This window comes from Centroberyx gerrardi, chromosome 2 (genome assembly GCF_048128805.1).
Source record: "Centroberyx gerrardi isolate f3 chromosome 2, fCenGer3.hap1.cur.20231027, whole genome shotgun sequence".
Taxonomy (NCBI): domain Eukaryota; kingdom Metazoa; phylum Chordata; class Actinopteri; order Beryciformes; family Berycidae; genus Centroberyx; species Centroberyx gerrardi.
This window is the reverse complement of record NC_135998.1, coordinates 10,090,380-10,117,830: the sequence shown is the minus strand read 5'-3', so window position 1 is coordinate 10,117,830 and position 27,451 is coordinate 10,090,380. Positions and strand designations below refer to the sequence as shown.

The 27,451-nt window shown below is 39.7% G+C and overlaps 1 protein-coding gene across 1 annotated transcript; it reads left to right on the top strand.

Moving 5' to 3' along the window:
* The first annotated feature begins 367 nt into the window (after positions 1–367).
* Positions 368–22,387, top strand: mamdc4 (MAM domain containing 4). Its single transcript, XM_071918785.2, has 29 exons — positions 368–371; positions 525–617; positions 2,044–2,205; positions 3,524–3,649; positions 3,844–4,077; positions 5,006–5,131; positions 6,238–6,393; positions 6,717–6,820; positions 7,337–7,492; positions 8,013–8,103; positions 8,209–8,322; positions 8,644–8,742; positions 9,002–9,139; positions 9,669–9,808; positions 9,944–10,052; positions 10,187–10,291; positions 11,459–11,593; positions 12,010–12,137; positions 14,831–15,044; positions 15,864–16,001; positions 16,534–16,661; positions 17,400–17,490; positions 18,202–18,351; positions 19,085–19,210; positions 20,187–20,311; positions 20,791–20,896; positions 21,038–21,234; positions 21,359–21,439; positions 21,795–22,387. The coding sequence occupies exons 1-29, from the start codon at positions 368–370 to the stop codon at positions 21,828–21,830; spliced, it is 3,612 nt and encodes a 1,203-aa protein (XP_071774886.2). The 3' UTR covers positions 21,831–22,387.
* The last annotated feature ends 5,064 nt before the right edge of the window (positions 22,388–27,451 follow it).

Below are 27,451 nucleotides of genomic sequence, written 5' to 3'. Positions count from 1 at the left end.
TTGTACAAAAATAAGATAAATCAATAAAATTCATAGTCATAGTGCAAGTGCAAGAGATGAACAGTTTTTATGAAGTGCTTCACACAGATTCAAAGCCAAAAGAACCCAGTAAGAAAGCCAAATAAAACAGAATGAGTAAAATACCAACAAGAATGAACTAAACACACAGCACAAGAAGGAATAAAACAGCCATGTAGTTGTATAAGTTTAAGCAAGTTTATAAAAATGAGTTTTTAAGAGTTTCTTAAAAGAGTTTGGTAAACAACTTCTTCATGAAGGTTGTTCCAAACATTGGGGGCTTATAGTCTATGTGAATGGGACAAAACCTAACACTTGGATAAATGTAAGTTCAGAAAAGTTGACTAATATGGGTAGATGATTTAATTTATCACTATAGTCATTAAATTCTCATTAAATAATTCATTTTTGATCTGTTATAAGTGAGAAACTGATGAACTGTGTCGGAGTTAACTTTAAGAAATAAGAGTCTTCAAGGTATTTACAGTATCTGTCTTGTTGCACAGCTGCTGGTTCACAGGCTCATCCCTGCCAGGCTCCTGAGCGGAAATGTGACTTTGTGTGTGACTGCTCTGACTGCAGCGACGAGCAAAGCTGTGGTAAGACCAGCAGTTTGAAACACTATTGTTCATATGCAAAGACACCACCTGAACACTGACCACTCATGTCTATTATAACCTGAATTCCCTCTTTGCTTACCGAGAAGATCAGCAGAGGCAGGGATGTAGTAAACCCAATCAAACTTAGTTTCCCCACCTTTTTGTGAATTTTAATTTTCATACCTTATCAAGGTAGTAGATAAGGTTTTAGATAAATTCATAGTGTACATAAAAATTAGACTTTAATATGAAAATAGGATATTTTCATTCATTAAAAATGAATAAATCCAGTTAATTAATACAAAATGGAAGACAGAGCACTGATTTAGTGTGATACCCGGAGAAGTGCTTTCTGAACATTTGTCTATCAAGATAAATTGAAAACGATCCTGCCTTATGATGATCACTGACTGGAGTTCACAGTTTAACCACCTTTGTATCACTTTGTACTGCAGTATCACTGCCTGGAACAACCCACTCAAGCATTAACTTACTGAAGCATTGCTCGCTCCTGAGAACTTTTAACACTGATAATGCTGTTTTGTGTGTACTATCACAAACTCTTTCTCTTTTGCAAAACTCACTAATACATTTTCTATAATCAGCAAAATACCTTTGATGGAAAATCTATGATTTTAAATGATGTGAATTGTCGCTGTACCTCAAGTGTCTCCCTTTCCCTACTTTTCTTACTGCTGTTATCCTCAGTTGTTATCAACATGATATCAATGGCCCTACTTACTAACACCTTGCCCCTGTATGGAGCTGCATGTACTATTTCTTTTACTAATATAGTAATACAGTAAACTGTTAGTACTACTCAGTGGTGGAAAAAGTACTCAAATCCTTTACTTAAGTAAAAGTAGCAATGGAAAAATACTCCAGTAAAAGTAAAAGTCCTGCATTCAAAATTTGACTCAAGTAAAAGTATAGAAGTATTAGCAGTAAAATGTACTTAAGTATCAAAAGTAAAAGTACTCATTCTGAACAATTGTCTCTTTCAGAGTGTTAAATTATTGATGCATAACCTGTAAGAAGTATTTTAATGTTGTAGGTCTAACTGCTCCATATACTGTTGGATAGTTGTGTAGTCTAACAATGCATCATATTTTATGAGCTTATCGTATGTTTTGCATGTACCTAATTACCTAATTACCTAATTACGCAAAGTAACTAGTAACTCCAGCCGTCAGATAAATGTAGTGGAGGAAAAAGTACAATATTTCCCTCTGAAATGTAGTTGAGTAAAAGTATAAAGTCTCACAAAATGGAAATACTCAAGTAAAGTGCAAATACCTCAAAATTGTACTTAAGCGTACTACTTGAGCTACTCCACTCCACCTCTGCTGCTACTGCTATAACCACTGCCAGTACTTACACTAAAAGTCTGTATCATGTCTTTTGCGGTGCCTCTATTCCCCCCAAGGCTACAGAAGGAAGGAGTTTGCGTGTGACTTTGAGGATGCAGGCATGTGTGGGTGGAGTGACCAGTCCCTGGACCCGGTTTACACCTGGGAGAGGCGTCAGAGAGGGGACACCCTGCCTGACAGCGGACCCTCCTCTGACTACACCACTGGCACAGCTTTAGGTATAGTATAATACACAATCACTTATTCCTTTTCCATTCGGCCTTTTCGTCCTCAGTCGTATATACTGTATATGCCACAAGTGCCTTGCAAGGATCAAGAGTACATTCCGTTTTTTTCTTTTTTAGAATGAGTTAACCCTTCACTGCAAAAAATAAGTTGTCCAGTGATTTTGTCTTGTTTCCAGACCTATCAAGCTGATATTTTTAGTCAAATTACCTCACTGCACTGGCAGATAATCTTGCTGGTTTCAATACATTTCACTTGATACATGCCAATATGACTTCTTTCAAGAAATCATCATAAAACAATGAAGAAAACCTTGAAACAAGAAACTTGCTCCAACACAATTTCACTTTTCCTAAGTAAATGTCCTGAAACAAGTTACATTATCCTGAAAAAAAAGTCTAATTTGTTGAAAGCGGTAAAATTATCTGCCAGTGCAGCAAGATGATTTCATAAAAGAAATGCTAAAATAAGCTTGATAAGTCTGGATACAAGATAAAATAACTTAACAAGTCTGTCAGATAACACTGAATGCTGACACTTTTATCCAGAGTGACTTTATTACATCAGCAGAATAAGCTAAAATTAGACTGCTAATATTATGAGTATCTAATAGTAAATACTATAAACCTCAGTGCACAATTGATTTGATTTGACAAATGCCTTCTCTGTCAGTTATATATGAGGTTCAAGAAATGAGACCATGTTTCTTTTTACAAGGCAAAAGCCAGATTCAGTGCAATAATAGAAATGTAGGCAAGATTTTTGAGAAATGTTTTCAATTTGTCTCTTCAAGAGAGTTGATGCTTGAGTTAAGAACGGTTTACTATTCCTTTTTTGTTTGCAGCTCTGTGTAATCTGCTTGACTGTTTGCAAACTCTGCCTGCTGTTATTTAGTTCCTTGTTAGTTGCTGCCTCTTGTCTGCCTTATTTATTTATTTAACCATTATTTTGCCAGGTTGTCTCATTTAGTTACAATATAATTTTCAAGAGAGACCTGGTCTTAAACTTACATGCATTTGGCTGCTCTGTATGTCTACACGTTTCTTGCCATTTGCATCCTGTGTCCTGCTGTGTTTAATGTTTTTGTGGCGCTTGGGATGGAAGAATTGATGAGTTGTGCTCCTGTGTTGATCAATGGGTAGAGCGTGAAAATAACAGTGCCAGGGTGAGGGGTTTGATTTCCACTGGAGCCACCCATTTCCAAAACTCATGCACTCACACAGTATAATAAGATGCTTTGAATAAGACTGTTCACTAAATGGCATTGCAAAAGCAAATACCGTGGAAAATGACACATTATTCATTACACAGGTTGGTTCATGGGAGTGAGGGCAGTGAGGACAGATTCTCCCAGTACTGCAGTCTTGATCTCACCAGAAATGAAGCAGTCTGCGCCCACATGCCGCCTTCGCCTCAAATATTTCATGTGGGACTCAGGTACCACACATTAATGACTATAGGTGCTTTGAAACGCCTAGGATTCTGTCTTGTCAATCATCTTCTTAAAACACATTTTTACAGACAGGCTTTTATATCATTTGTTTTTACTTTACCTTTACTTTATTTGTTTGTTCAACTTCCCATGAAACATCCCGTGTCCCCCAACACAGTGTCTCTCTCTTCCCCTGCAGGTTACACAGGACTGGGCTTCACACCCTTGTGGGCGTCCCTGCTGCACCAGGACTCTCGGGAGGCAGTAGTGTGGCGTCCCGAGCCCACCAGTGTCCGAGGCTGGAGGGAGGCCACCGTGTTTCTGGGCCGCATTTCAACGACCTTCCAGATCCGCCTTTACTCCCAGCGCTCCGAGGGTCGGCGTGGAGATGTGGCCGTAGACCTCCTGGAGTTTGTGGACTGTGCCCTGCCCTGTGAGTATTTCATCAGTGTCTAGTTGCTGCCCTCCTTTCTTGTGTTTTAGTTGAGCTTCCTTTTCTTGATTTAAAGCAGCACTAGGCAATTTTTGCATGTTGACGGGACCAAGAGGCAGCGAGAGATGACTGAAATGTGGGACTTCAATATCCAAAAGTCATGTAATGTGAGCCAAACTGTGCATTCCTTGGACCGAACTTTTTCTTTTTCTTTCTGTTTTTTTTGTTTGTTTGTTTTTAGAAATAATACGTAAATAACATACAAACATAATATATAACATACAGAACACACAGATTAACTAACACACAGCAATCAGATATACTGTATGTATACTGACATATCACACACAAACACAAACAACACAGATATTCACATCCATAACTACATAAGTGCAGACAGATTCACATACACACAGACACATAGACATACAAATAATCAATAGCATACACACTTTCTTCTTCTGGTGGCTGGTGGGGTGGAGGTGCTTTAGTGGTCTACAATTAGTGGTGATGGAACGCTCCTCTTTGTTGCAACCCAACTTTGTGATTTATATTGATAAAATGGGTGTAACTTCACATAAAAATCTTGTCTAGTGCAACTTTATAATAAGAGATCTCCATTGATATTGGCTACGGACTAATATTGCAAGTCAAGGCAACTGAATGGCATAAGTCCCTGTTTTTCAATACATTAATTCAATACATTTCTTTTTTTTCATTCTGTATCAGTCCTTTGTTTTAATGCTTTGTTTGTATTGGCCTACTGTGAGTCTTTTCTATGAACTTGTTTTTAAGTCATTAAATATTATTTTGAAAATCTATTTTGAAAAGAGGTCTGTTTGATGATGAAGATGATGATGGTGATGATTTTTTGTGTGTTTGTTTTTGTTGTTGTTGTTGTCTCCTCACTCCCGCCCCCTGTCATCAGTACCACTCCCGGGGACGGCGTGTCCGGCGGGGGCGCTGCAGTGTAAGCGTGAGAGCTGCGTGGAGCAGCGGCAGGTCTGCGACGGCACCGACGACTGTGGGGACAGAACTGATGAGGAGACCTGTGGTGAGACATCAGAGTCTGAAGTAGAATTACAATGAACGTACAGCATAACAGAACATAACATCCCGCATTTATTTAAAAGCACCATGGCGTGCAAGACATACTATAATGAATGATTAATAATTAGAGAACAAACTACTGAAGCCATCTTCTTACAACAAGTGTGATTTTCATAATCGGAATCACCCAAGTATAATAAGCGTAATTTGTCAAGGGACATATTTATAACTCAATGTACATTCTGACACACAAAGTACAAGAACAACAGACTCTCAAAGGAAAAGTGCAAGACATATTATGGACATATTATGGTTCCCACCGGGGCCCTAATGTAAATTTCCATGACCTTTCCATGGATTTCCATAACTAAGTCAGAGCGCTTCCATATCCTAAAAAATATCATTCATTCCTAGTTTGTAAATGTTGTTTTTCAGCTCAGAAAAGTTGTAAAGGCATAAACAGTCTACCCCAGTTTCCACTAACAGCTTGCTATGGGGAAAAATAGCTGGAAACAACCATCTAATGCAATGAATATGAAAAACACGTTATAAAGTACATTCTGGTATATTCCTGTGAAGTAGCCCTGTTGTTAAATTCCCTGATCTTCCCTGACATCCAGAGAGAATTTATCAATTTCCCCGACTTTCCCTGTCTGGAATACACCTCTTAAACTTCCATGATATTCCAGAAATTCCATGACCAATGGGAACCCTGCATACATACAGTAAATTACACTACAAACATGCATTCAACAAGACTGTTGGTCAGTCCAAAGACATGCAGGTCAGGTGAATTGAAGACTCTAAATTACATAGGCATGAGTGTGTTTGGTATATGATGTATATTATCTAGTATATTATCTAGTATATGATGTATAGTATGTATATGATGTAGTAAACAATGTATATGAAGTATGCATGCGACCTAGTATAGGATGTATATGATGTGTATATATGTAGTATGTATGTATGATGTAGTGTGGTATATGACATGTATATGATGGTATGTTAAGCCCTTTGAGACTTGACTGTGATAAAGGACTATATAAATAAACAAGACTAGTTTGACTGCACTAGTAGATGTGAGATGTGTGTTTGTTGTGTCTCCAGGAGAATACCAGAGCTGTGACTTTGAAAAGGACCTGTGTAAGTGGGATCTAAGGTCACTGTCTGATCTAAAATGGGTAAGGACGAACCAGGAAAACATCTCCACCACTGACCCTCTGAAAGGACCGGGGAGGGACCACTCCACCAACAGTGCATCAGGTACGGGCATTTTCTGTCAAAATTATCAATATCATCTGAAGCCATATCTATGACTTGAACTATGACTATATTGCTGCTGTTAGATGAAATACATTTTGACTTTTCAGGATTTTAGAAAAACTGTCTTTTTTCAGATTCAGGACCATGCTTTTTTTTTTTTATCATGTTTTCGGATTGGGTTCCATGAGCTCAAAAGAGCCATATAAACCCTCAGTTCAAGTAAAAAACGTAAAAAATAATTGTGTTTTTATGTGTTTTATTGTTTATTGTTCTTATTTAGCTCTCCTTGTATATTCAGCATTCCTGATTATCATTCCTTATAGGTCACTTCTTGTACGTCACTGTCCCTGAAGGGGGTCTCAAAAACGATTGGGCATCTTTCCAAAGTCCGCTCCTTGAACCCACCAATAGCTCACATCCTTGCAAGGTAAGCTCAAAACTTGATTCCTTCCTTAAACTCAGTTTTTTTACTCATATGCCTCAATTTCACTGTGGTGAATTTTACAGTAACTTACAATAATTTACAATAACTCTCAAATCAGGTCATGTATTGATTCTCTTTAAAGTTTGGGAAACTTTCTCCACCAAAAAATATGACAATCCGTTTTTATTGCTACCAACCCATTTATTTACTTTATAATATAACTAGCCTACTTTAGACCTGTAAAATGTATTCTTAGAACTGCTGTCATTTGCTTCTTGTTGATTTATTGTTCCTCTATTGTCTGTTGCTGTTGATGTTTTATTGTTACAGTGTATGTATGTTTGTGCACCATGGACCAGACAAATTTTCTAAATGGATAATAAAGTTAAACTTAACAGAGAACGAAATCTCAAATGAATAAATTGCCATTTCATATTTCATTTTGGATTGGTTCATTGGAGTGACCCCAACCATAATATGAACCCAATTTGACAGGATTTCTGCATTTTTCTACTGTAGATGGTGATGTACACCCACCAGTTTGGGCCGCGGTCGGGGGGTCTGACGGTGCTGGTGGCAGACCGCAGCATCTACCCCGTGTGGGAGAGGGGTGGCACCTTGGGGGACCTGTGGGTGAAGGCAGAGGTGGTGATCGCCGCCGACTCTCCTTTCTTTGTGAGTAATTCATCACAGTGTGTAGTAGAAATAATGATAATAATTCTAACATCTTTAGTTTACAGTACTTTTGAAACAGAGTTACAAAGTGCTTTACTGAGAGTTAAAGATTAATAAATAAAAGGCAGTGAGAATAACTAATAAATCATCAGACAGGACAACAAATTATTATTGAAAGAAAGGACACCTATTTGTCATTCAAATTTAAACAATTAACGGTACTTTTAAAGAATAGTAGGTAACTCAAGTACTTGGTTGACAAAATGATAATCTTTATATAAATTAGAGCCTTTATATTTTAGAGATATTGAATGATGAATTTCAGGTAGTGATTTTTTTTTTTCAAAATGGATATACGGCATTTTGGAAATTAATTATTCATATTTACTTGAGAGCTTTAGTCTGTTTTTGTATTGAATTTAAATATATTGGATGAAATTACAATTGCGACAGTTCATTTACAACCTGTCCACTCTTCTTCTCTTTTCCCTCCCCTCTGTCTAATTTTCCTTCATCATAGATTGTAGTGATGGCAGCGATCAGGGAGTTTGCATATGGAGGTATTGCTATCGACAGCATTACGTTGTCTCCTGAATGCCGCGTATCAACTGGTAATCCCTTCTTCCATCTGAACATCTGAAAAAATATGAATGAATGAATGAATATATCCTCTGCGACATGATATATCCACTATCTCACATTCCCATCTGAAACAGGGAATTATTCCGTGCCAAAATTCCCTAAACCTCCTGGTCACCCCTGTACTGAACCCGACAAGATGTGCAATTTTCATCCCGACTGTGAAGGAGCCGAGGATGAAGCCAAGTGCGGTGAGTTCATGTGCTGGATTTACAGACAATTTTACTTTTATCCACAGGTCTGAGTACTGCAGAAGTTCTGCTGAATCCGAGTTATCTGTATGATCCCTGTCACGTGTTTGAGTGTGCAATTGCATCTCCATTAAATGGAGACATTATTGAATTGAATTAACTTGAGACATTTAAACAGCTGTGAATAAATGATCTAATGAACAAGCTGCTGTTGCATATTTCTGGTTGGAGTATTGGAAAAGTTCTGTTAAATACCAAAACCAAGTGTTTTTGGTCACATGTTTGAGTGTGTAATGAAGTCTCCATTAAATGTGTCCACAGGGGATTTCTCTTACGCTCAGGGAAGCTCAGGCTGGACAGATGCCAGCATTGGGAGTCAAGGTTGGGTGCTAAATGAAATGTACAATTCCACTACCAAAGGTACGACAATGCTCCCTCACCCTCCTCATTGTGCGTGTGTGTGTGTGTATGTGTTTGTGTGTATATGCATGACAGTATATTATTATTTACCTCATATATATATACAATATATACATATATATACATATATACAATAAAAATGATAAAAACCATAAAAAATATGAATATTTTTCTGACTTGCACTATGCTTTTCTCTCTCTCTCTCTCTCTCTCTCTCTCTCTCTCTCTCTCTCCCTCACCCTTTCATCCTATTTCTAAGATGAGTACCTGTATGTAGCCGAGGCCCCCGGCCAGCAGCTGACTGAGGCCCAGACTCGAACCCCCCTCCTGGGCCCCTCTGGTCCGGCTTGCACCTTCAGCTTCAGTTTTGCACTAACTGGGAATCCTGATCACATTGGTACCTCAGTCAACTTACTAGCCTACATACAGTATAGTCTTACCTTTATATGTACGCATGATCATATTCTCACCTCTTTTCAAAGGCCTTCACTGTCACACATATCAACATTTATTTCCATTACATATAATAATAACAACAACAACAACAACAACTTTATTTTTATAGCACCATTCATACATAGAATGCAGCTTAGAGTGTTACAAGCAAAATCAAAAATGGAAGCAAAAGCAAGACACGAAATTAAAACAGTAATTTGTCCAGTAAAATGTAAAAATGAAAAAAGAATGAATGAATTTATAAATAGGTAAGTAAGGCACAATGATCAACTCATAAAATGACATAAAAAAAGAAAGAAAGATAAAATAGGTAAGGATAAAAATAAAACATATAAAAGAAAAACAAATTAAAGTGCTTTACATAAGGGTTTATCTGTGATTTCCGATCTTGAAATGCATATGACACATCTGTTGTTATGACTCATTATTGGCCTCTGCTCTCTCTACTACCCCCCCTCTCTCTCCTGCAGGTGAGCTGTCAGTCAGGGTGATTGACAGCTTGCTGGGCGTCCAGCCTAAACTGTGGGAGTTCAGTGGGAAGACGGGACCAGAGGGAGGGGAGTGGGAGCAGGCCGAAGTGTCTATTGGAGTCAGAGAACAGCGCTTCCAGGTACATTTTACTCAGCACAACATTTGATTTTAGGGACTGTCCTTGAGTTTTTTATAGCAGTTTTATTTACTGAATTTTGTGATTCTCTTAATAATAATTACACCTCTTCTGTTTTGCTCACTCTGTCTTTATTAGCTGGAGTTTGAAGCTCGTGCTACGAAACTGAGTCCGTCTGCCAAGATTAAAGTGACGAACGTTCGCTTCGTCAACTGTCATGCTGACTATATTCCATCCTCTCAAACGGGTAACTGTTATGTGGATTTACAGTATACACATGATATTGCGCAATACTATTGCAACAAGAGGCATTTATTACCTATTTAGAAACTGAACATTGTATCTATGCATGTCTCATTGATTTGATTTTCTTTTGTGCAGTTCTGTCGTGTAACTTTGAAGAAGGACTGTGCGGATGGTACCAGGATAACAGTGACAACTTCGACTGGACTGTGCTCACTGGGATGGACCACTCCATTGGGATCGGTAACCTAATGTTTTATTAAAAAAACAGCATACAACCAAGAGACCCAAACAGATATACATTACTATCCAACAGTTAGTTCCGGTCGAGTAATTTGATTGGACAGGAGACATTCCATGAGTGCTGATATATGTATCACTCCACTTTACAGCTGTCCTAATAGAAACAGTTTATGTGTTGCTAGGCAACACTTGGTAGTGGAATCCTGAGGGAACTGTTTTTGTTGGTGGAGACGAATGAAACACAAAAATCATAATCTGTTCTCTCAAATTACCATTACTTGATAAATAGTTTTGTTTATAGAACTGTTGTATAAAAGTAATATCACACTCGAAGTCGTGCTGCTATTCTGTATATCGGCACTCCCTCTTGTGTGATATTGCTTAAGTGTAGCCAATAGTGTAATTTAATAGCCCCTCTCCCCAAACACACACAAACACATTTCTTGTATCCATCTTGCCTTGGCCTCACTGGTGTTTTTGTAGTTCCCTTGCAGTGGAAAGGTTACTTCACTACTCTTGCAAATACAACTAACCTTTGTTATGGCCTGGCAGTGGAAAAATCTTTTTAATCCCAAAACAGCCTGGAGCCAGTGAGATATCGTTATGCCAGCAAGCCTTATACTGTGACTAATGGTGCCTACGACTGGCAATCAGCGAATACGGAGTGACAACGGTGGCAGTGCTGCGTTCTATAGAAGGAGCAATACCAGCAAAACTTAACCTCTCTTTTTTATTTTAACCTTAGCCACTGCACACAAATGTCATAAACAAATTTCTGACCAATTCTGAAGGTCAGTGGTTGAATATGGAGCATTTTTTGCCTCTGGGGCAGTTTTGCCCTATGTAAGGTGAAGTTTTTCCAATTTGATATTTCTACTTTTTATATTTTATATCTCCAAATACATTTCTGCAGTTTCATAAAATGGAGTGCTTTGCATAGATCTATGACAAAATCTGTGACAAGCTATTTAGGGGGTGAATACGTTCAGATGTGACGTAACTTACATCTTAGTGTCATGCTAGATTCACTATGTATTATAAAGTATATCATAAGATGATGTAATTGTAATTACATAATTCTAAATGTAACTAAACTGACAAACACTGTGCTTGTGATGCCTGAAAACCCACTTTGCCTTTTCTCCTTCTCTCTCTTTCTTTCTCCAGGTAAAAGTCTCGTTGTAGATATGTGGAGTCCCTCTCTGCGCGGGGCAAATGGACGCTTACTTTCATTCCCACAGTTAGCAATCACTACAGATCAGTGCCTGTCCTTCTTTTACAAACTCTATGGGCCAGAGACAGGTGAGATCTTGGCTAGAATGAGACTGAATGGAGTGAGTTGTGAAGAGTGACATTGAAGTGTTCATTTCCCAAATGCTATACATTCATTTTGGGGAGAAAAAATCATTACTTGAAGTTAATCGTTTAATATATCTAAATTATGCAGGCTCCAGTCTGTAAAAGTGATATTATTTTGTCTACCAAGAGCTTATGTTATCTACTATACCTAAAAAAAATACCTAATTTCTTTTAATTTTGTGCTACTGATAATTTTCACACGAGTAATTGTCACTTTTTCCAAATGGTTGATATCTTGCTTTGGAATGAAACTCCAAAATGAAATATTACCTAACTGGTTTAATGAAAGCCGTAAATAATCTGAATATCCCGAATCTTATTTCTTTCACTTGATCCTGCTATCCACCAATCATATCCAGGTGCACTGAATGTAAAGTTGTTAGATAGCAGCGGTTATGAGTCTCTGCTCTGGACCCGTAGCAGAGCCCACGGCAACATGTGGCACGAGGGCCACTGCCCAGTGTCTTACCAGCTTACAAAGTTTCAGGTACAGTGTGAATACTATCAGCCTCATTGAGAATAACTAAACAATGTCTACACAATGTCTATTCATTTTAAAAATGAGAGTGAGAGAAATGCATGGTGGGTATAGTGAGAGGGAATGTGCGTACCACAACTTTAGTGCGGAAAAGAGAAAAGTGCATGTTAGGGATGTGAGTTAATTTTGACCCTGCATCATGTGGAGATGTCCTAGATCACGGACCTACGTTTCCAATGGGCCATTCAAGTAGCTTAATGGCGAGTTTGAATGAACCATAAACACTGGATTGAGATGTCAGCCAGTGGTCTGAGAATAAGGTTGTGATGAAAGGATCCTAAAAAGCATCAGCTGGCTAATGGCGGGCGCTAGGATGCCGTTTCACCTAGACTTGCATTGAAAAATAAAAAGCTGCCATTGATCCAGAGACAGCTGGACACACAGGCTGGATCTGAGCCGGCACAGCTGGGAGACGTCAGCTCTCTGGACCGTTGTTCTGCTGAGTAACTCCACAAGGGTTTGACAGAAGGAAGATGATCAGCTGTGCACCATCTGGAGACGGCAGCACCTGTAATGCACACCTGGGTTGTGCTGATAGATGATGATGGATCAGTCAGGTTGGATTTAAGTGCACACAGTCAGCCACGGACAGAGATTCTGTTTAGCAACTCTCCAGGGTCTGCCAGACAGAATTCATCACAGACCTTATGCACTGTGTGGAAAATGATAGAGACACGATAATACTAACAGTGCGATAGGGCTGGGCGATATATCGTATAATATCGATATTGTGATATGAGACAGTCCATATAAAGGAATTATCCACCCGCACACTGTTAGACTTCGTTGTTAACTTACATCTTTATTTTCTTTAGATTAGGCTTGAAAAGCGAACATTGCGATATGATACTAGATATCGTCTGGGATTTTGGTTATCGTAATTACTTCTTCCTGGTCTTAAAGGCTGCGTTACAGTAAAGTGATACAATTTTCTGAATTTATTAGCCTGTTCTGGCTGAGTAAAATGAACAATGATTGGCTTTACCTGCTCATCATATCCATATTACTATTACTTATTACACATTAGTACAGATTACTAATGATCATTACTCATTTTCAAAATGTTCTTGTAAATATCTTATGAAAGCACGAATACTCATTTCCCCAAAATATTGTCATATTAATTATAGGATATCGAGGTGTTCGGTCTAAAATATTGTGATATTTAATTTTGTCAATATCGCCCAGCCCTACAGTGTGCATCACCCAGAATGAATGGCAGGTGCTGGTAGAGTCTGTACCACTTAGGTGAAGTCCTAATCACACCAGCGTGGGTTTGAGTCCGGCCTTTGCCCTTTGCTGCATGTCATCCCCCCTCTGTCTGCCCTGTCTTTCCTGTCTCTCTCTACTAACCTATGAATAAAGGCAAAAAGCCACAAAAAATAATAATAAAAAAAAAAAAGAAATAGCAGCCCTTGGTCATGGACTGAGGTTGTATTGGGTGACTCTCAAGGGAAAGGCAGAAGAGGCTCATCTGTTGCTAGGAAACACTGAGGGAAAGAAAACCTCCATTTTGGAGTGAGGCTGCCTGATTGATCCCTAGAAAGGAATTTTCTGATTTCATAAACAATCTTAGCTGTGTTTGGCAGATGTGCACTAGGTTTGATCGAATTAAGGTATTGCAAACCTATTCTCCTGTTCAAAGATGTGCTCAGTCAGGCCATTATTGGTCACAGTAACAGCATCTCTAATATGGAAGAAATGAGAAGAGTAGGCTACTGATGAGCAAGGGGAAATTGGAATATCTTTGAGATGGACTGGAGACAGTGACAATATGCTGGTTGACCAAGTCTGTAATGAACATTTTTGACAGAGAAATAGTGCATGGCCTCGTGGCTGTGAAGGTGAGAGATGAAATAAATGATTGATATTAAAGTAAGGACCAATTTAAAGAGAGGTTAGCAGGGCAAGTTTGCCAATGCCGGCATCTCTATGACCCATCTTTTAGCAGACGGGTGTGTGCGCGCACCGGGGCACAGGAACTATAAATCAAGCATAAGACAGGGAGATAAATAAATCTTGATGAAAGGTTTACCAGACTTGCAGTCAGTTTGAGGGTGCTAGGGGCAAACCTTGAAGCCCTGAAGCGTCGATACTGGTGGATGGGAGAGTACAGAGGGTTTTCAGATGGTTAACTGAGATTAGAGAAACATCAGCATATAATTCAACCCAGTGGTGTAGGTGGACAAAACAGATAACTGTGGCATATCTTGAAAACGTGGTGGAGAAATAGAGGAAGGTGAGAATATGATTGGGGCTACAGGTGAACTGGGATGAGAGGAGTGAGTAAAGCAAAAGGTTAAGATCTGATAGGATTTTCCTAACCAAACTGGTTGGAATAGGAAGAGATGGGCAAGAGAGAAGAGGGGGCATGGGAAAGAGATGTGTCCTGGCACATAATCCGGTAATCCGGTAATCCGGTGTAACATGGAGTCCACCAGGGGTTAATTCAGAGAAGAAGAGCGGGATATGTGCTGGGCTGTGGGTAAAGTCATCCAATAGAATATGAGAAATCCTCCTCCCCAACCTTCGTCAACAAGATGCACATTTTGTCTTGTCACTTGGATTGCAATATTTTTGTTTTTTCTCCGTGTTTCAATTTTCTTTCAACTCATTCTTTCCAACATGTAAACCACCAACAGCTGATGTTTGAGGCGGTTCGCTCTGGCTTTGATGGGCAGGTGGCTATTGATGACGTGGCTTTAACGGCGGGGCCATGCACGGTGCCAAGGATGTGTTTGTTTGAAGGCCAGCGTTGTGGGTACAGCGGCTCTGGCGCCACCCGCTGGCTCCACAGGAACGGACACACCACAAAAAATGGACCTAAAACTGACCACACTCTGGAGACTGAACTGGGTGAGAAAGTACATGAGGAAGTATCCTGATTAATATACAATTTTAGAGGCATTGAACAGACATGGAGACAGCGAAAATTGAGAGGCAATGAAGTAGCAGCATTCACTACATTAAACTAGACAGTCACTTCCCTCAGTAATAAGACCATAGGGCTAATGGCTAATCAGTGCTGCACCACCTATCCATCTTACCATCCTATACCATCTTACCAAGGTTGGGGTACATTTATTTTCAATTCAGGCAATGCAAGATTTGCAAGTTTTTTCTCAGTTCAAACATTGAAAAATGCTTGACATGAGAATATTTCATAATCCAAGCTATCATGAAATGCAAAATAATTTCTCTTCTGCTATTAGCAAATAAACAGTAGTTTGTGTTAACATTTTGAACTTATTAAATAAAAAAATAAATGAACCTAACCTTGTATCTTATACAAATACGCTGAGTCGCTGACTGCTGTTTTGAACCTTGTTCTCTTTGCTATTCAGTACTTTTACTATTGGCAGTTTAGGAAATTAAGCTGATTCTGCTGCTGCATTTATAGTAAGCCTACTGAAAATAATTCAGAATAAGAGCATCAGCAACAGTAAATGTGAATGAAAAGTAAAAGTTTATCTATGGCATTCATACCTTCAATAGCGATATAAATTAGTTTTATGTTTTGATGTATATAAATGAAAATTGGAGAAATTAATGTAACCCATTTTTAGCATCAATCTGAAATAAATCACAACTTTTGGTCATAAGCACAAAAGAAATGCATCTAAGATCATTAAAATGAAGTATAAATGAGGATCCCACTGTTCCCCTGGTGCTCAGGATACTACATGATGGCAGACACTGATGTGGAAGTTCTCCCTCTGGGAAGTAAAACAGCTCTGACCTCCTCCATCCGCCAAGGAGTGGCTCAAACTGAATGTGTCAATTTCTGGTATCACATGGGAGGAGTGAATCCTGGTAAGACAGCTACACACACACACACACACACACACACACATACACATGGATAGATACACAAGCACACTTGGTCTGTTTTGAGAGCAGTGTTGGGGTCTTTGCTGGAAAAAAAGTAATAAAATACGCATTACTTCTTCAAAATAATGAATTACTTTACTTATTACTCCCTGAGAAAAGTAATTAGTTACACTACTTGTTACATTACTTTTGCGTTACACCCTAAAATGATTGTGCTGGGCGACAATGGGAATCTTTTGATAGATATTATACCAATAGAGGTTAAAAAGGCTAAATAATGTAATGCGAGTAACAACCTATCTGTTAGATCAATAACTGTAATGTGATTACTGAAATTGGAACAATAATACTCTATTTGACTCCATTACAGGAGAAATTAATGTGATTACAGTAACACATAACTTTGTAATGCGTTATCCCAACACTGTTTGAGAGTGCCTTAATAATATGTATTTAAAAATCAGGTTTACACAATGTGGTGTGTGTCTGTGTGTGTCTGTGTGTGTGCCTGCAGGTTCTCTGACTGTGTACATGAAGCCGGTGAAGGGAGAGAGGGTTAAGGTCTTCTCCGACAACTTGAACCAGGGAAACGTCTGGCGCCATGGCAACGGCAACATCAGTAGCACCCTTGTGGACTGGCAGGTATAGAGCATGGAGCACTAGAGCACTCCCGTCAGTTACATAGGTCAATTCATTTGCAATTCAATAATTCAAAATCAAATTAAACTTCAATTAATTTGCTAATGATAGAGCATTCATTATAATAAATTATAAAAGAATCATAGGTTGAATTTGATAACCATCTCATGCCAGTTTCTCAAAATCTGAAAATTCACCCCCTGAAATGAAAATAAGCAGAGACCAGTGTGTGTGTGTGTTTAACCTGGTGCTTGAGTAGAATATAGTAGAATCACCTACACTGCTCTCATACTTTTCTCTCTACTGTTTTCCTGTCCATCTTCACTGTGCTATCTGAAAAAAACCTATAAAATACTCCAGGTTCTGCCCACATTATGTAATCTGATCATTGGCTAGACACATTTTTTTATGTTTATTTATCCAGGAAAGGGTTTGCTGACCTGCTCTGCTTCATATTTATACTTTAACACACAGTCAGGCCTGGAGGCGATGCAGTACAGCCATAATCTTCAACTGAGAAGCATTTGGGGATTAAATGACATTGAAATGGGCACTTTGACTGTAATTTTCCCGACCTGATTTGAACCGGTTACCTTCCCTTCACAAGCCTTTATAGTTGTTATTGGTGAATTTATTATGCAGTTATTGGATCAATCTTGTGATTAACAAGCGCATCACTGAAGCGGATAGATCTTACTGTGTTTTTTTTTTTTTTTAAATCGAGCTGATTTTGCTTTGCAGTTGGAGTTTGAGGTGGTCGGGGCAGGTGGCAAAGGCACTCATGTTGCAGTAGATGACGTCGTCCTCTTAGCTCACCCATGTCAAAATCAAGGTTTGTATTGTCCTCTCCTAGAGTTTTTTTTCCTGCAACCCAAAACTAATTTTCTAGGCCATTGTGCAAGTTAATCTAACAAAATTTTATATGAATTTAGACTAAAACCCATGAGCCTCAATGTTTGTTCTTATTCAGCCTAGTTTCTATTGCAGGGGCAACAATGACAAACCTAACAGCCACAAGCTTCAGACAAAACTAGAAATATAATTGTCCTGTTAAAACTCCCTTTTCTCCAGAATATTTTGTGGGCCCATTTTAATCTTCTGCAACCCAACTATTTGTCTTGACCCTGGCTTTGAAAAAATAATATGATGAATAATAATAAAAGATTCTCAAACTACAACTTTTACATCTGCAGTACATTAGTACATTTTGCACATAATGCAAATGGATAGACTGCTATATGAAAGAGCAGAATGAACATAGAGTATACTGATAATGATGAAGATTATATTTTACTTATTCATTCATTTATTTATTTATATATACGCCATGCTGCAATTATGTGCATCATAAATCTAAAACCTAAAATCCTAAATAAACCCAAGCATCTTGAAAACAACTTATGGTGACATTATTCACAGGCTTTACAAATAAAAAGTTTTTTCCTGAAACGTATTTCAAGTAAACATTTAAACGAAAGATATTTGCAGAGCACACACTTGTTTTCTCTTGGGGCTACTGTATAATCTTCTTAAAATCTGTCAGGTTCTAAATGCGACCTGGAGAGAGGCATGTGTGGCTGGAGCAACACTCAAAACCTCGATAAGGACAAACTGGACTGGGAGCTGACTAGTCGGGAAGTAGAGACCCACTACTCCACCCCACCTCATGACCACAGTCTGGGGACAGACAAAGGTAAACCAGTGTGAAGTGAAATGGAAAGAGAGAAAGACAGGGAGAGGGAGAGAGATGTTTTTTAGCTGTTGAGACAGTTAAATTAAATATTTCACAACAAAACAGTGGGAAAAGTAACTAAAATTCAACCAACTCACACACCAACAACAGAACTACATACCAAAAAACAGCAGCCCACACACACCTACATTTACATACATACATACATACATTTAAATACACCTGTGGAATTATAATACATTTTGAATACTCAGAAAAGCTGACAGGACAGAACTCACATTTTCCCTAGCTAATTTGTATGATAATTGAAAATATGTAGGCAAATTGAAGACATGTAGGTGAACTCATGATACACTCACAGTGACACCCCCCTCCCTTCTCTCTCTCTCACACACACACACGCACACACAGACACACACACACACACTTTAGTCCATGTGAACTGTTTACCCTGTGGATGCAAAAGCCTCAATTTATCCACCAGATCACATCTCTTAATTACATCTTGTAACACACCCTCACATTGAAAGCGAGAGGGAGGGAGAGACCAAGACTGTTTGTGTGTGTGTGTGCATTAGAGTTTTTTAATCTAAACACATTTTGTGTGTGCGACCAGCTGTGTGTGTGTGTGTGTGTGTGTGTCCAAGGTTGATGCCCAAAATATACTGAAGTGTAAAACAGAGACTATCTTTGATGTTTGCTCTCCTCGCTGCCCTCTGTTTCCATTTCACAGGTCACTTCTTGTTGTTTCCGAGCAGCAGCCGGACCCCAGCCAATCAAAACGCTCAGCTGCTGAGCGCTCACCTGCCCCCGACGAAGGGCACCTGCCTGAAATTCTGGGCCCACAAGCCGTCATCTGGTAAGGATTTGATTTGATTTTATTTGGATCTCTTTTAGCCTATTGGCTAATCTTCCAAGAGTCCACATTAAAAACATTTAAGCATACAACAATTCATATTATACAACACATAATTGTTGACACACATATATCATATACATACATGCATGACACATATAACCTACATACATTGACACTTATCCCGTATGGACCTACATATATACACATATTCATCTACATGTGTTCACTCTACAAACCGTGCAATACAATAGTGTGATGATAACTACATTTAAATCTTGAAATCTTGCAATCAACAATCCAACCGCCGTACTGTTCTTGAGTGAGTTATTGTAATGAATTCCATAATTTAACAGTTCTGAAAATAAAAGTCCGTCTTCCCATTTCAGTTTTTATTTTTGGTAGTACATAATGATCTGTACATAAGGATCTGTGTTGTAAATATATTTGATATACTCAACAACATATATTATAATATTAGTTATTATCACTACTGAATATATTCTTGTAAATAGCTGTACATATAGTCATTATAATTATTATAAACATCTATAATAGTACAGGACTTGGCTGGACAAATATAGCAGTTATTTCACTATTCATTATTCTCACACACCACTAGGTTGTGCTTATGTTAAGACCTTTAAATAAAAGTCTTACTGACTTATTGCCAGTAACTCAGTAATATTCCACAATGAGTTCTATTAATATTAGTCGTCATTTTATTAGAGTAAGTGATGCTTTTTCCAAATGATGGACATCTCATTTTAGAATAAAACTTTTCCAATATATATTCTGTCCATGAATTACATTACTTTGTAGATGTGATTATAGATAGATTATATGTGATAAAGACGAGCAGGAGGGGGAATTGCGATGAAGCGGTGACTAGTGGTCTTAACGCCAAACCTAGCCCCTATTATGTATTCCCTGTTTATATTTCGTAATACCACACACCTTTTTTTAAACATGTATGCAGCTGACAACCAGCTGAAGGTGTGGAGGTTGTCTGGAGACGAGCTGCATCAGCTGCTGACGGTGAAAGAGGTGGGAGCAGTGTGGAAACGCTTTGACGTAAACATCACCTCTACTCAGGATTACCAGGTTAGACGCTCACCTGTCAAAATATCTGATACCTGACAAATATCCTCTCTGTATGTGATGGGAGGTGCAAACTGAATGATAATAATACCAATAATTTAGTACATAAACACTAGCATTGTACTTTTACTGTTAACCCTTTTACGTTTACCCTTATCCTATACAAAAGTGCTTCATAATCCCAATTACATAACCACACTCACAAGCCAGGTTTGTACAGTATGAAAGCACTCGGCCTTGTCTAATAGCACAAGAGACAGTTACATTGAATCCTGTGTATTGCTAAATGTCTCATTCTGGACAGTATTTGTGATAATGGGTCTGTTTCAGATACACAGATTAAGCATAGTCCTTTAAAATTACATTTTTCAGTGAAGAGCTGTATTTTTGGCAAATCCGTAGCCCTTCTAGATTTATGTTGCTTTCACGAAACTGACTCAACGTGTGGCCTAAGAGGTTTTATCTCGTTTGTGTGTTATCAGATTGTGTTTGAGGGTATCAAAGGCACAGCAGGGATTCTAGCTTTGGATGACATTGAGTACACCGTAGGGGTGAACTGCGCTGGACAAGTCACAGATCCAGTGACAAGTAAGATGAGACATTCCCAACTTCCCATCTACCTATTTTAACTAAATTCCTAACTTGGATCAAATACAATGCGTCCCTGTTCTCTTTAGCACCGTCTCCAGTGGAGCTGATGTCTAACTGTACCCTCTGACTCCCATACAGCCACATCAAAAGGAGACAACACAGGTGGGATCGCAGCATCCATCATCGTCGTCCTGTTGCTGCTCGGCACTCTGATCGCCCTGCTGGTTTACTACCTGCGAAGCCGTGACAGAGCCAAGTCTTCGGCTACTGGCCTATCATCCTCTTCCTCAGGTGGTGTTGGCTTCAGTAATGAATCATATGATGCAGACTGCGCAGTGAGTATATCTGTCATCCTCACCTTTGGCAATACCAGCAAAATTGATTTAGCATTGATTTGGGCTATGGGTATTAATGTAGCTAGGTTGATTTGTTAATGTTAATGTTCAGTTGATTTTTCAGTATCAGCAGGACCATGTGACTGTGCCACCAGTGCAAACAAACCATCCAATGGCGGCTGGCTTCAACGATGTTATGACCTCTGTGAGTGCATTTCAATAGAGGCGGTTTCATTTTTACTGTTACTGATTCATAAACCTGTATAACATGATAAGCAGGTACTGCAGCGGTTTCAGCCTGTCACTCAAGAGATGAACAACGGTAGGAACAGTTACTAATGTGTGTTTAGTTGTGCAGACATCCCGCGAGAAACAGCTGTTGTTGCACTTTATAACTTTAAGAAGAGGGCTACACAAAAATGTTATTGGTTATCAAATAATTGTGTTGTAAGGAGTTTAATACTGTTGTGCTGCATAGACCTGTATAGCCAATTACAGATTCTGCTCACTGACAGAATGACTTTTTTTCTGACTTCTGACTTTTTCCCGTGTTTCTGCAGGTCTCTGACCACACGAGAGAGATGGAGGTGGCGTGAGGCAGAAGAGCGGTGTCCTGCCACATAAAGGTGGCTCTGAGAAATTGAGGCGATATCACAGCAGCAGAACTGCTTGTGTCGTCCTTGCATGTACACAGATACACACACATACACATACATACACATACACACACAAACACACACCACATACTAAAACACTGATCCATAGTGTAGGCCTAATCAGTGAAGCCGCCATAGATTTGGTGGGGTCCTTAAGGGTTGCGGCTCTCTCTCCCTCCCTATATGGACAGAGAAGAGAAGTCAGAAGGACGAGGGCTAACATCTCATGGACGGAAATATTAGGAACCTTCTTTAAATCAAGACTGGGCATAACCCATGACTTGCAGTAATGGTTGCATTCAGATTTAGGATCCATAGGGAAGTTCTAACAGTTTATTGCCTTGAGATCGAGCATATTGCTCTACGTGCAAAACTGCAGAATCATGGTCGTCTAGTTGTGAACGTTGGCTGTTGGTTAAAGAGAGGGCAGTTGGTTGGACTCCTTTCTTAACGGCTTTGCAGAGAAATGAAAAGGGAAGGAGCAACTGTAAACAGATTGGGACAAAAAAAATCAGTTAAAGCTTGTAGTACCAGTTCCAGAAGATGTTGCCTAGTTAGAAAGGAGACTGACATCCTGTAATGCTGTTTGGCAAAAGACTGAATTGTACAGTAGAAAGGATGTAAAGTTATGGATCTGTGGGTGCTTTGTCTGATGCTGAATAAATTAAAGAACTTTGTTTTAACCTTGGTCACAGTATATTTTTCATTCTGAGATTACGTTGGTGTACTGGGAATAAAGTAATTGTGTGATGAGATGTTTCATGTCACAATAAATAATATTTTTTATGAAAAAAGTGACCTAATCGTGACTCAATATAAAAAAAACAGATATCACATTCTCTAAAATGTTGCCCTTTTATATAAAGACAGCTAAATAAATTCAATGTTGTTCAATAATGGCTTGTACTTTAATGGGAGGAAGGAGATTTCACATTTTTCAAATGGTGGACACGTTAGTTTGGAATTAAACTTCTCATCAAAGGATTGCATCCAAAATGCGACGATTGTGTTACAGGGTGAATGTGGATCAAGCGATCATGCACTGAGGCTACAAACCATTGAAAAGATGCTTAACAGGGGATGACGACATATCCCTAGCAACGCCACGTCTCTACGGCAACATCATCCGATGCCCCCTCTCCGTCGGTCTCAGCGTGACTCCCATCTGTTGTCAATGACCATGTTAAAATCACCGTTGTAACTTAGATGAACTGCAACATAAATATTGGAGTATTTACATATGCCGTGTTATCATGGATGGCGTGCGAGCGCACATCGCAGCCGTTTCTACCTCGCGACCTGACCACCTGAAGTTGAACTGGACACGGAGGCAAGTTCAGCAGAAAGGACCATCCGTGTCGCCTCATCAGTAACAATTCCTCGTGCAGCACAAGACCAGGAGACCGCAAAACCGCAGCAGCCTGTCATTGTTTTTTTGTTTTTTTTTGGGGAGGGGGGTTTCGGATACCTGCACGACCCCGTTCCCCCATACAGCGGTCTGGCTGAATGGATCCCGCCGTGCTCATCTTCCTGCTGTACGTGATGATAGCCCACGAACTGGTCTGTGGCTGGATGCAGTACCGGAGACAGTGTGCCAAGCCCCGCAAACGGGCTGGACCTATGCTGTGCTCAAGGTGAGGGCGTGAAAAACACAGTGGGGGGCGGTGGGGGTTGGTCAGGAAATCTGAAGGGCTGACAGGCGGTGAGAAGACAGTTATCACTATCGACAAATGGGTTACCACTGAATGTAAATAGTAGACTCTACCATTTGCTGATAAATGCAGTCACTTGTTTTAATAAAATTGAAAATAATGGGCTTCTGCTGTGCCATCCCTCTCCTCTCCCTCTCCTCTCTCCCTCCTCTCCCCCTTCTCTCTCCCTCCTCTCCCCCTCCTTTCCCTCTCCTCTCCCTCTCCTCTCTCCCTCCTCTCCCTCTCCTCTCCCCCTTCTCTCTCCCTCCTCTCCCTCTCCTCTCTCCCTTCTCTCTCCCTCCTCTCCCCCTCCTTTCCCTCTCCTCTCCCTCTCCTCTCTCCCTCCTCTCCCTCTCCTCTCCCCCTTCTCTCTCCCTCCTCTCCCCCTCCTCTCCCCCTCCTTTCCCTCTCCACTCCCTCTCCTCTCCCCCTCCTTTCCCTCTCCACTCCCTCTCCTCTCCCCCTTCTCTCCCCCTCCTTTCCCCCTCCTCTCCCTCTCCTCTCCCCCTCCTCAGTGCCCGGGTGTGTCAGGGAGCCTGGAGGGTCAGCAGCCAGCCTGTCAGGGCCGAGAGAGGAGGGAGAGACCTGAGGAAGAGCGGACGGATCGTGAGAAAAGCATAACGAAGAGAGAAGATGGGCATCCACACACATGCTCACTTGCTGAATGAATCCAGCACTTGACACTGTCCTCAAATGACTTGGCACATCAAATCTGAACTTGTTGTCAACAGGTCTGATCCACTTAGCATTGCCTTTTGTGGTTCTTTGATCATTTGACCCTTTACTTGCTGTGACCGAGCTTTTGAACCATATGATATCTTTAAGCAACAGGATTTTCTTTCTGAAGAAATCAAGATGCATAGGTCTAAACTGCTGAGAGGGCCGTTTCAGTCATCCCATTCACCTAATGTTGACGTTGATGTTTAAGTTGGAAATAATTGGGTGAGATGTTGTGAGTTAAGTGTATAGGAACCCTAAAGGCCCATTCACATCTAGAACTATAACTATAAATATATTTATAACTATAAAAAGATTGAAACCGTTCTAAGTAAATAGAATGTCTGTGTTCCCATTATAACGCTAACTATAAAAACATCCAAAACGATAACTATAACTATATTTTTGGTTCGATCTCAGAGACAAAGATGAAACATTTTCAACCAATTAAATTAAATTACAGAAAGAAGGAGGCGGAGAATTTGGCAGCTCACTGCAGTGATGCTTCATACTTCATACAGGGCCAGAAAACCAAGACAGCTCCTGTGAAAGAGCATTTGATTCTCCCAGCCAGCTCATCTCTCCTTCGCAACAATTAATGAACCCAAATCCTACGACTGTGTTGTTCAGTTGGTGAGCGCGTAAAAGTGAAATCAGAGAATCAGAGAATCATCCACCATTTTGGTCTGAAAACTCACATGCCAAAATAAAACAATATGGTGGTGTGTTAATGCTTGAGCAAAAATGTATTGTTTATAGTGATATAGTTATCATTCTAGATGTTCATGGGCCTGAAGTGTATATTATGCACTTCCAGATTAGTGAAGCTGGGTGTAAATCTGACCTGTGCTCAGAGGTTTTATAGATGAAGGTGGTTGTGAGACACCAGAATTTACCGCTAAGCCTTCTGGGATATTGTGGGTCTAAATCAACAACAAACAAAATGTGTGATGGGAGGTGATAGCCTCACTGACACACCTGCTCTCACTCAACCCCCCCTGCCTCTAACATCCAAGTCAAGTTTCTATGTAGACAGTAGACATGCACTCTATTGTGATAGAACACATGATAGCATTTTGTATGAGGGTTGTTCCCTATCAGTATCATGCCCAAGCACCTGAGCGTGATCTCTTTAGGCTTGATATCTTTAAAAAAAACAGCTTGTAGCCTACTTTCTAAGTTAAGTAGGATAAGGTAAGGCCAGGATACTGTTTTTTTTTTTAATTTGGATTGAACCTCTGACCTTCCAGTAATGGGACGTTCTCTCTAGGTCACACTGCTGCCCCCTCATTTATCCTGGACCTCCGTCTGTTTGGTTGGGTTTTGTTTTCCTTTGCTCTTTTCATTTAATCAATGTGATTACATGCAAACCAGCGCGGCTTTATTATTCTCGATACTGAGCTAGACTGTGAGCTGGGACTACTGTGTACCAAGACATCAGCTACACCTTTTTCACCTTACTTATCCGTTTTTGCTGTTTTAATATCCATAATGTAGCCTAATATCTGGGTGCTGTGGAGAGTCCAAGTTTAACCCTCCTACTATGTTTGGGGTCAATTTGACCCCATTCAACATTTAACATCTCTAAAAACACGATTAACATTATTTTTCCAGCTTGATACTTCATGACTTCCTAATTTCATGGGGAAAACTGGTAAACATAAAATTTATGTTTTCAAGGTCCTGTACACACTTTGTATACAACGGTGTTGTTTGTGGTCATTTTGGCCCAAAACACAATAGCCTTATAAAACCAGAGAAACCAGAGAGTTTTACACCTATTTTCTTTCTCTTTGTTTTGACTGATACTGAGGGAACTTTCCCATGCAATTTTTTGATCTTTCAAAAATGTTCCCATGGTTTAGGGCCCATAACATAAGACACATGCACACACACCATTTCTCTTTGAGTTTTATCTCACCTGAAGATTTTCTGTCCTGTCACAGCTATTTGAAAGACTACTTTGGTGACTAATTTACTTTTTATTGGTGTTTTTTCCATTATTGACTAACTGCTATGTGTTACTTGCTGATGTTCTGAAGTGTAAACTTGAGTATCACTTTAAATTACAATCATTTTTGTAGATTTAAATTGCTGGGGTCAATTTGACCCCAAACATAAAAGGCGTTTGTTACTTTTAACATAGGAGGGTTACTCTGGACTGTCTCTCTCTCTCAGTAGTGTCTTCATTGTCACTGGAAAGTTGCACAGTGAGGTACTAAACAATCCAGTTTGACGAAGAAGAATGTCACACATCAGGTTTATGTGTGGCTGTTGCTGTGAGTCATTTAAGAATTTTATAGCCAACAAACGCAATCATTATGTAACAGAACCACCAATACGTAATTAATTCGTTGTTAATACACGGGCGTGTTTATTGTTCATAAACATAAATCCTGATATTCCGGTGCCTCTCCTCCTCTGAAAATGTTCTGAATGTTGCTATATGATGTTTATCAATTAACGTAATTCTCACATGTGGTATTTTACTCTGCCAGCTGTATGTCGAGCCTCAGTTGCCCTCTTCACACATTTAGATATACAAACCCACACACACACACACATTTTCTAAGAAATAGCAAACACAGATCCTCACAAATTACTACTTTTCCAAGTTTTTTATACTTTTAGGGACATACGGATACGTACGGGCAAAAAAAACCCATAGTTCATTCACACGCACACACACCCACACACACACACTGCCCCCAGTGACCGGACCCTCTCTCTGTATGAGTACTACAGTTCTGTCCCCCTCCCCAGTCTCAGGACAGCTAGTCTAATGGAAAGTGAGTGCGTAAGGAGCTTCTAGTCTTTAATTGTGTGCACTGAGCTGCGAGGCTTGACTTGGCTCAGCAAACAGCAATTGCTCACTATCAGCAGATGGCTTGCTTTCTCTGGCACAGGTGGGTGTTCATGTTTATTTCTCGTGGGAAGAGGGGTTTTGGCTGGCTCAGTTGTACCAGCCTAAATGTCATTGTTTGGAAAATCAGTGCAATGTCCACAGTGGATTTGAGGTTATTTATTGATGTGGAGGATGGAATGAGTGGATTTTGAGTAAGGAGATTTATTTAAAGGGTTCCAATGTGCTGACTGTGTATATACATGTTCTGTGTTCACTGCTTGATATGTTTTCTGTCCATAGAATAGAAG

Excerpts from the sequence above, each read along its gene's own strand:
- mamdc4 (XM_071918785.2), top strand. Across the intron at positions 16,662-17,399 it reads GCACCCTTGTGGACTGGCAG|TTGGAGTTTGAGGTGGTCGG; the intron begins GTATAGAGCATG and ends TTTGCTTTGCAG. Across the intron at positions 19,211-20,186 it reads GGCCCACAAGCCGTCATCTG|CTGACAACCAGCTGAAGGTG; the intron begins GTAAGGATTTGA and ends ACATGTATGCAG.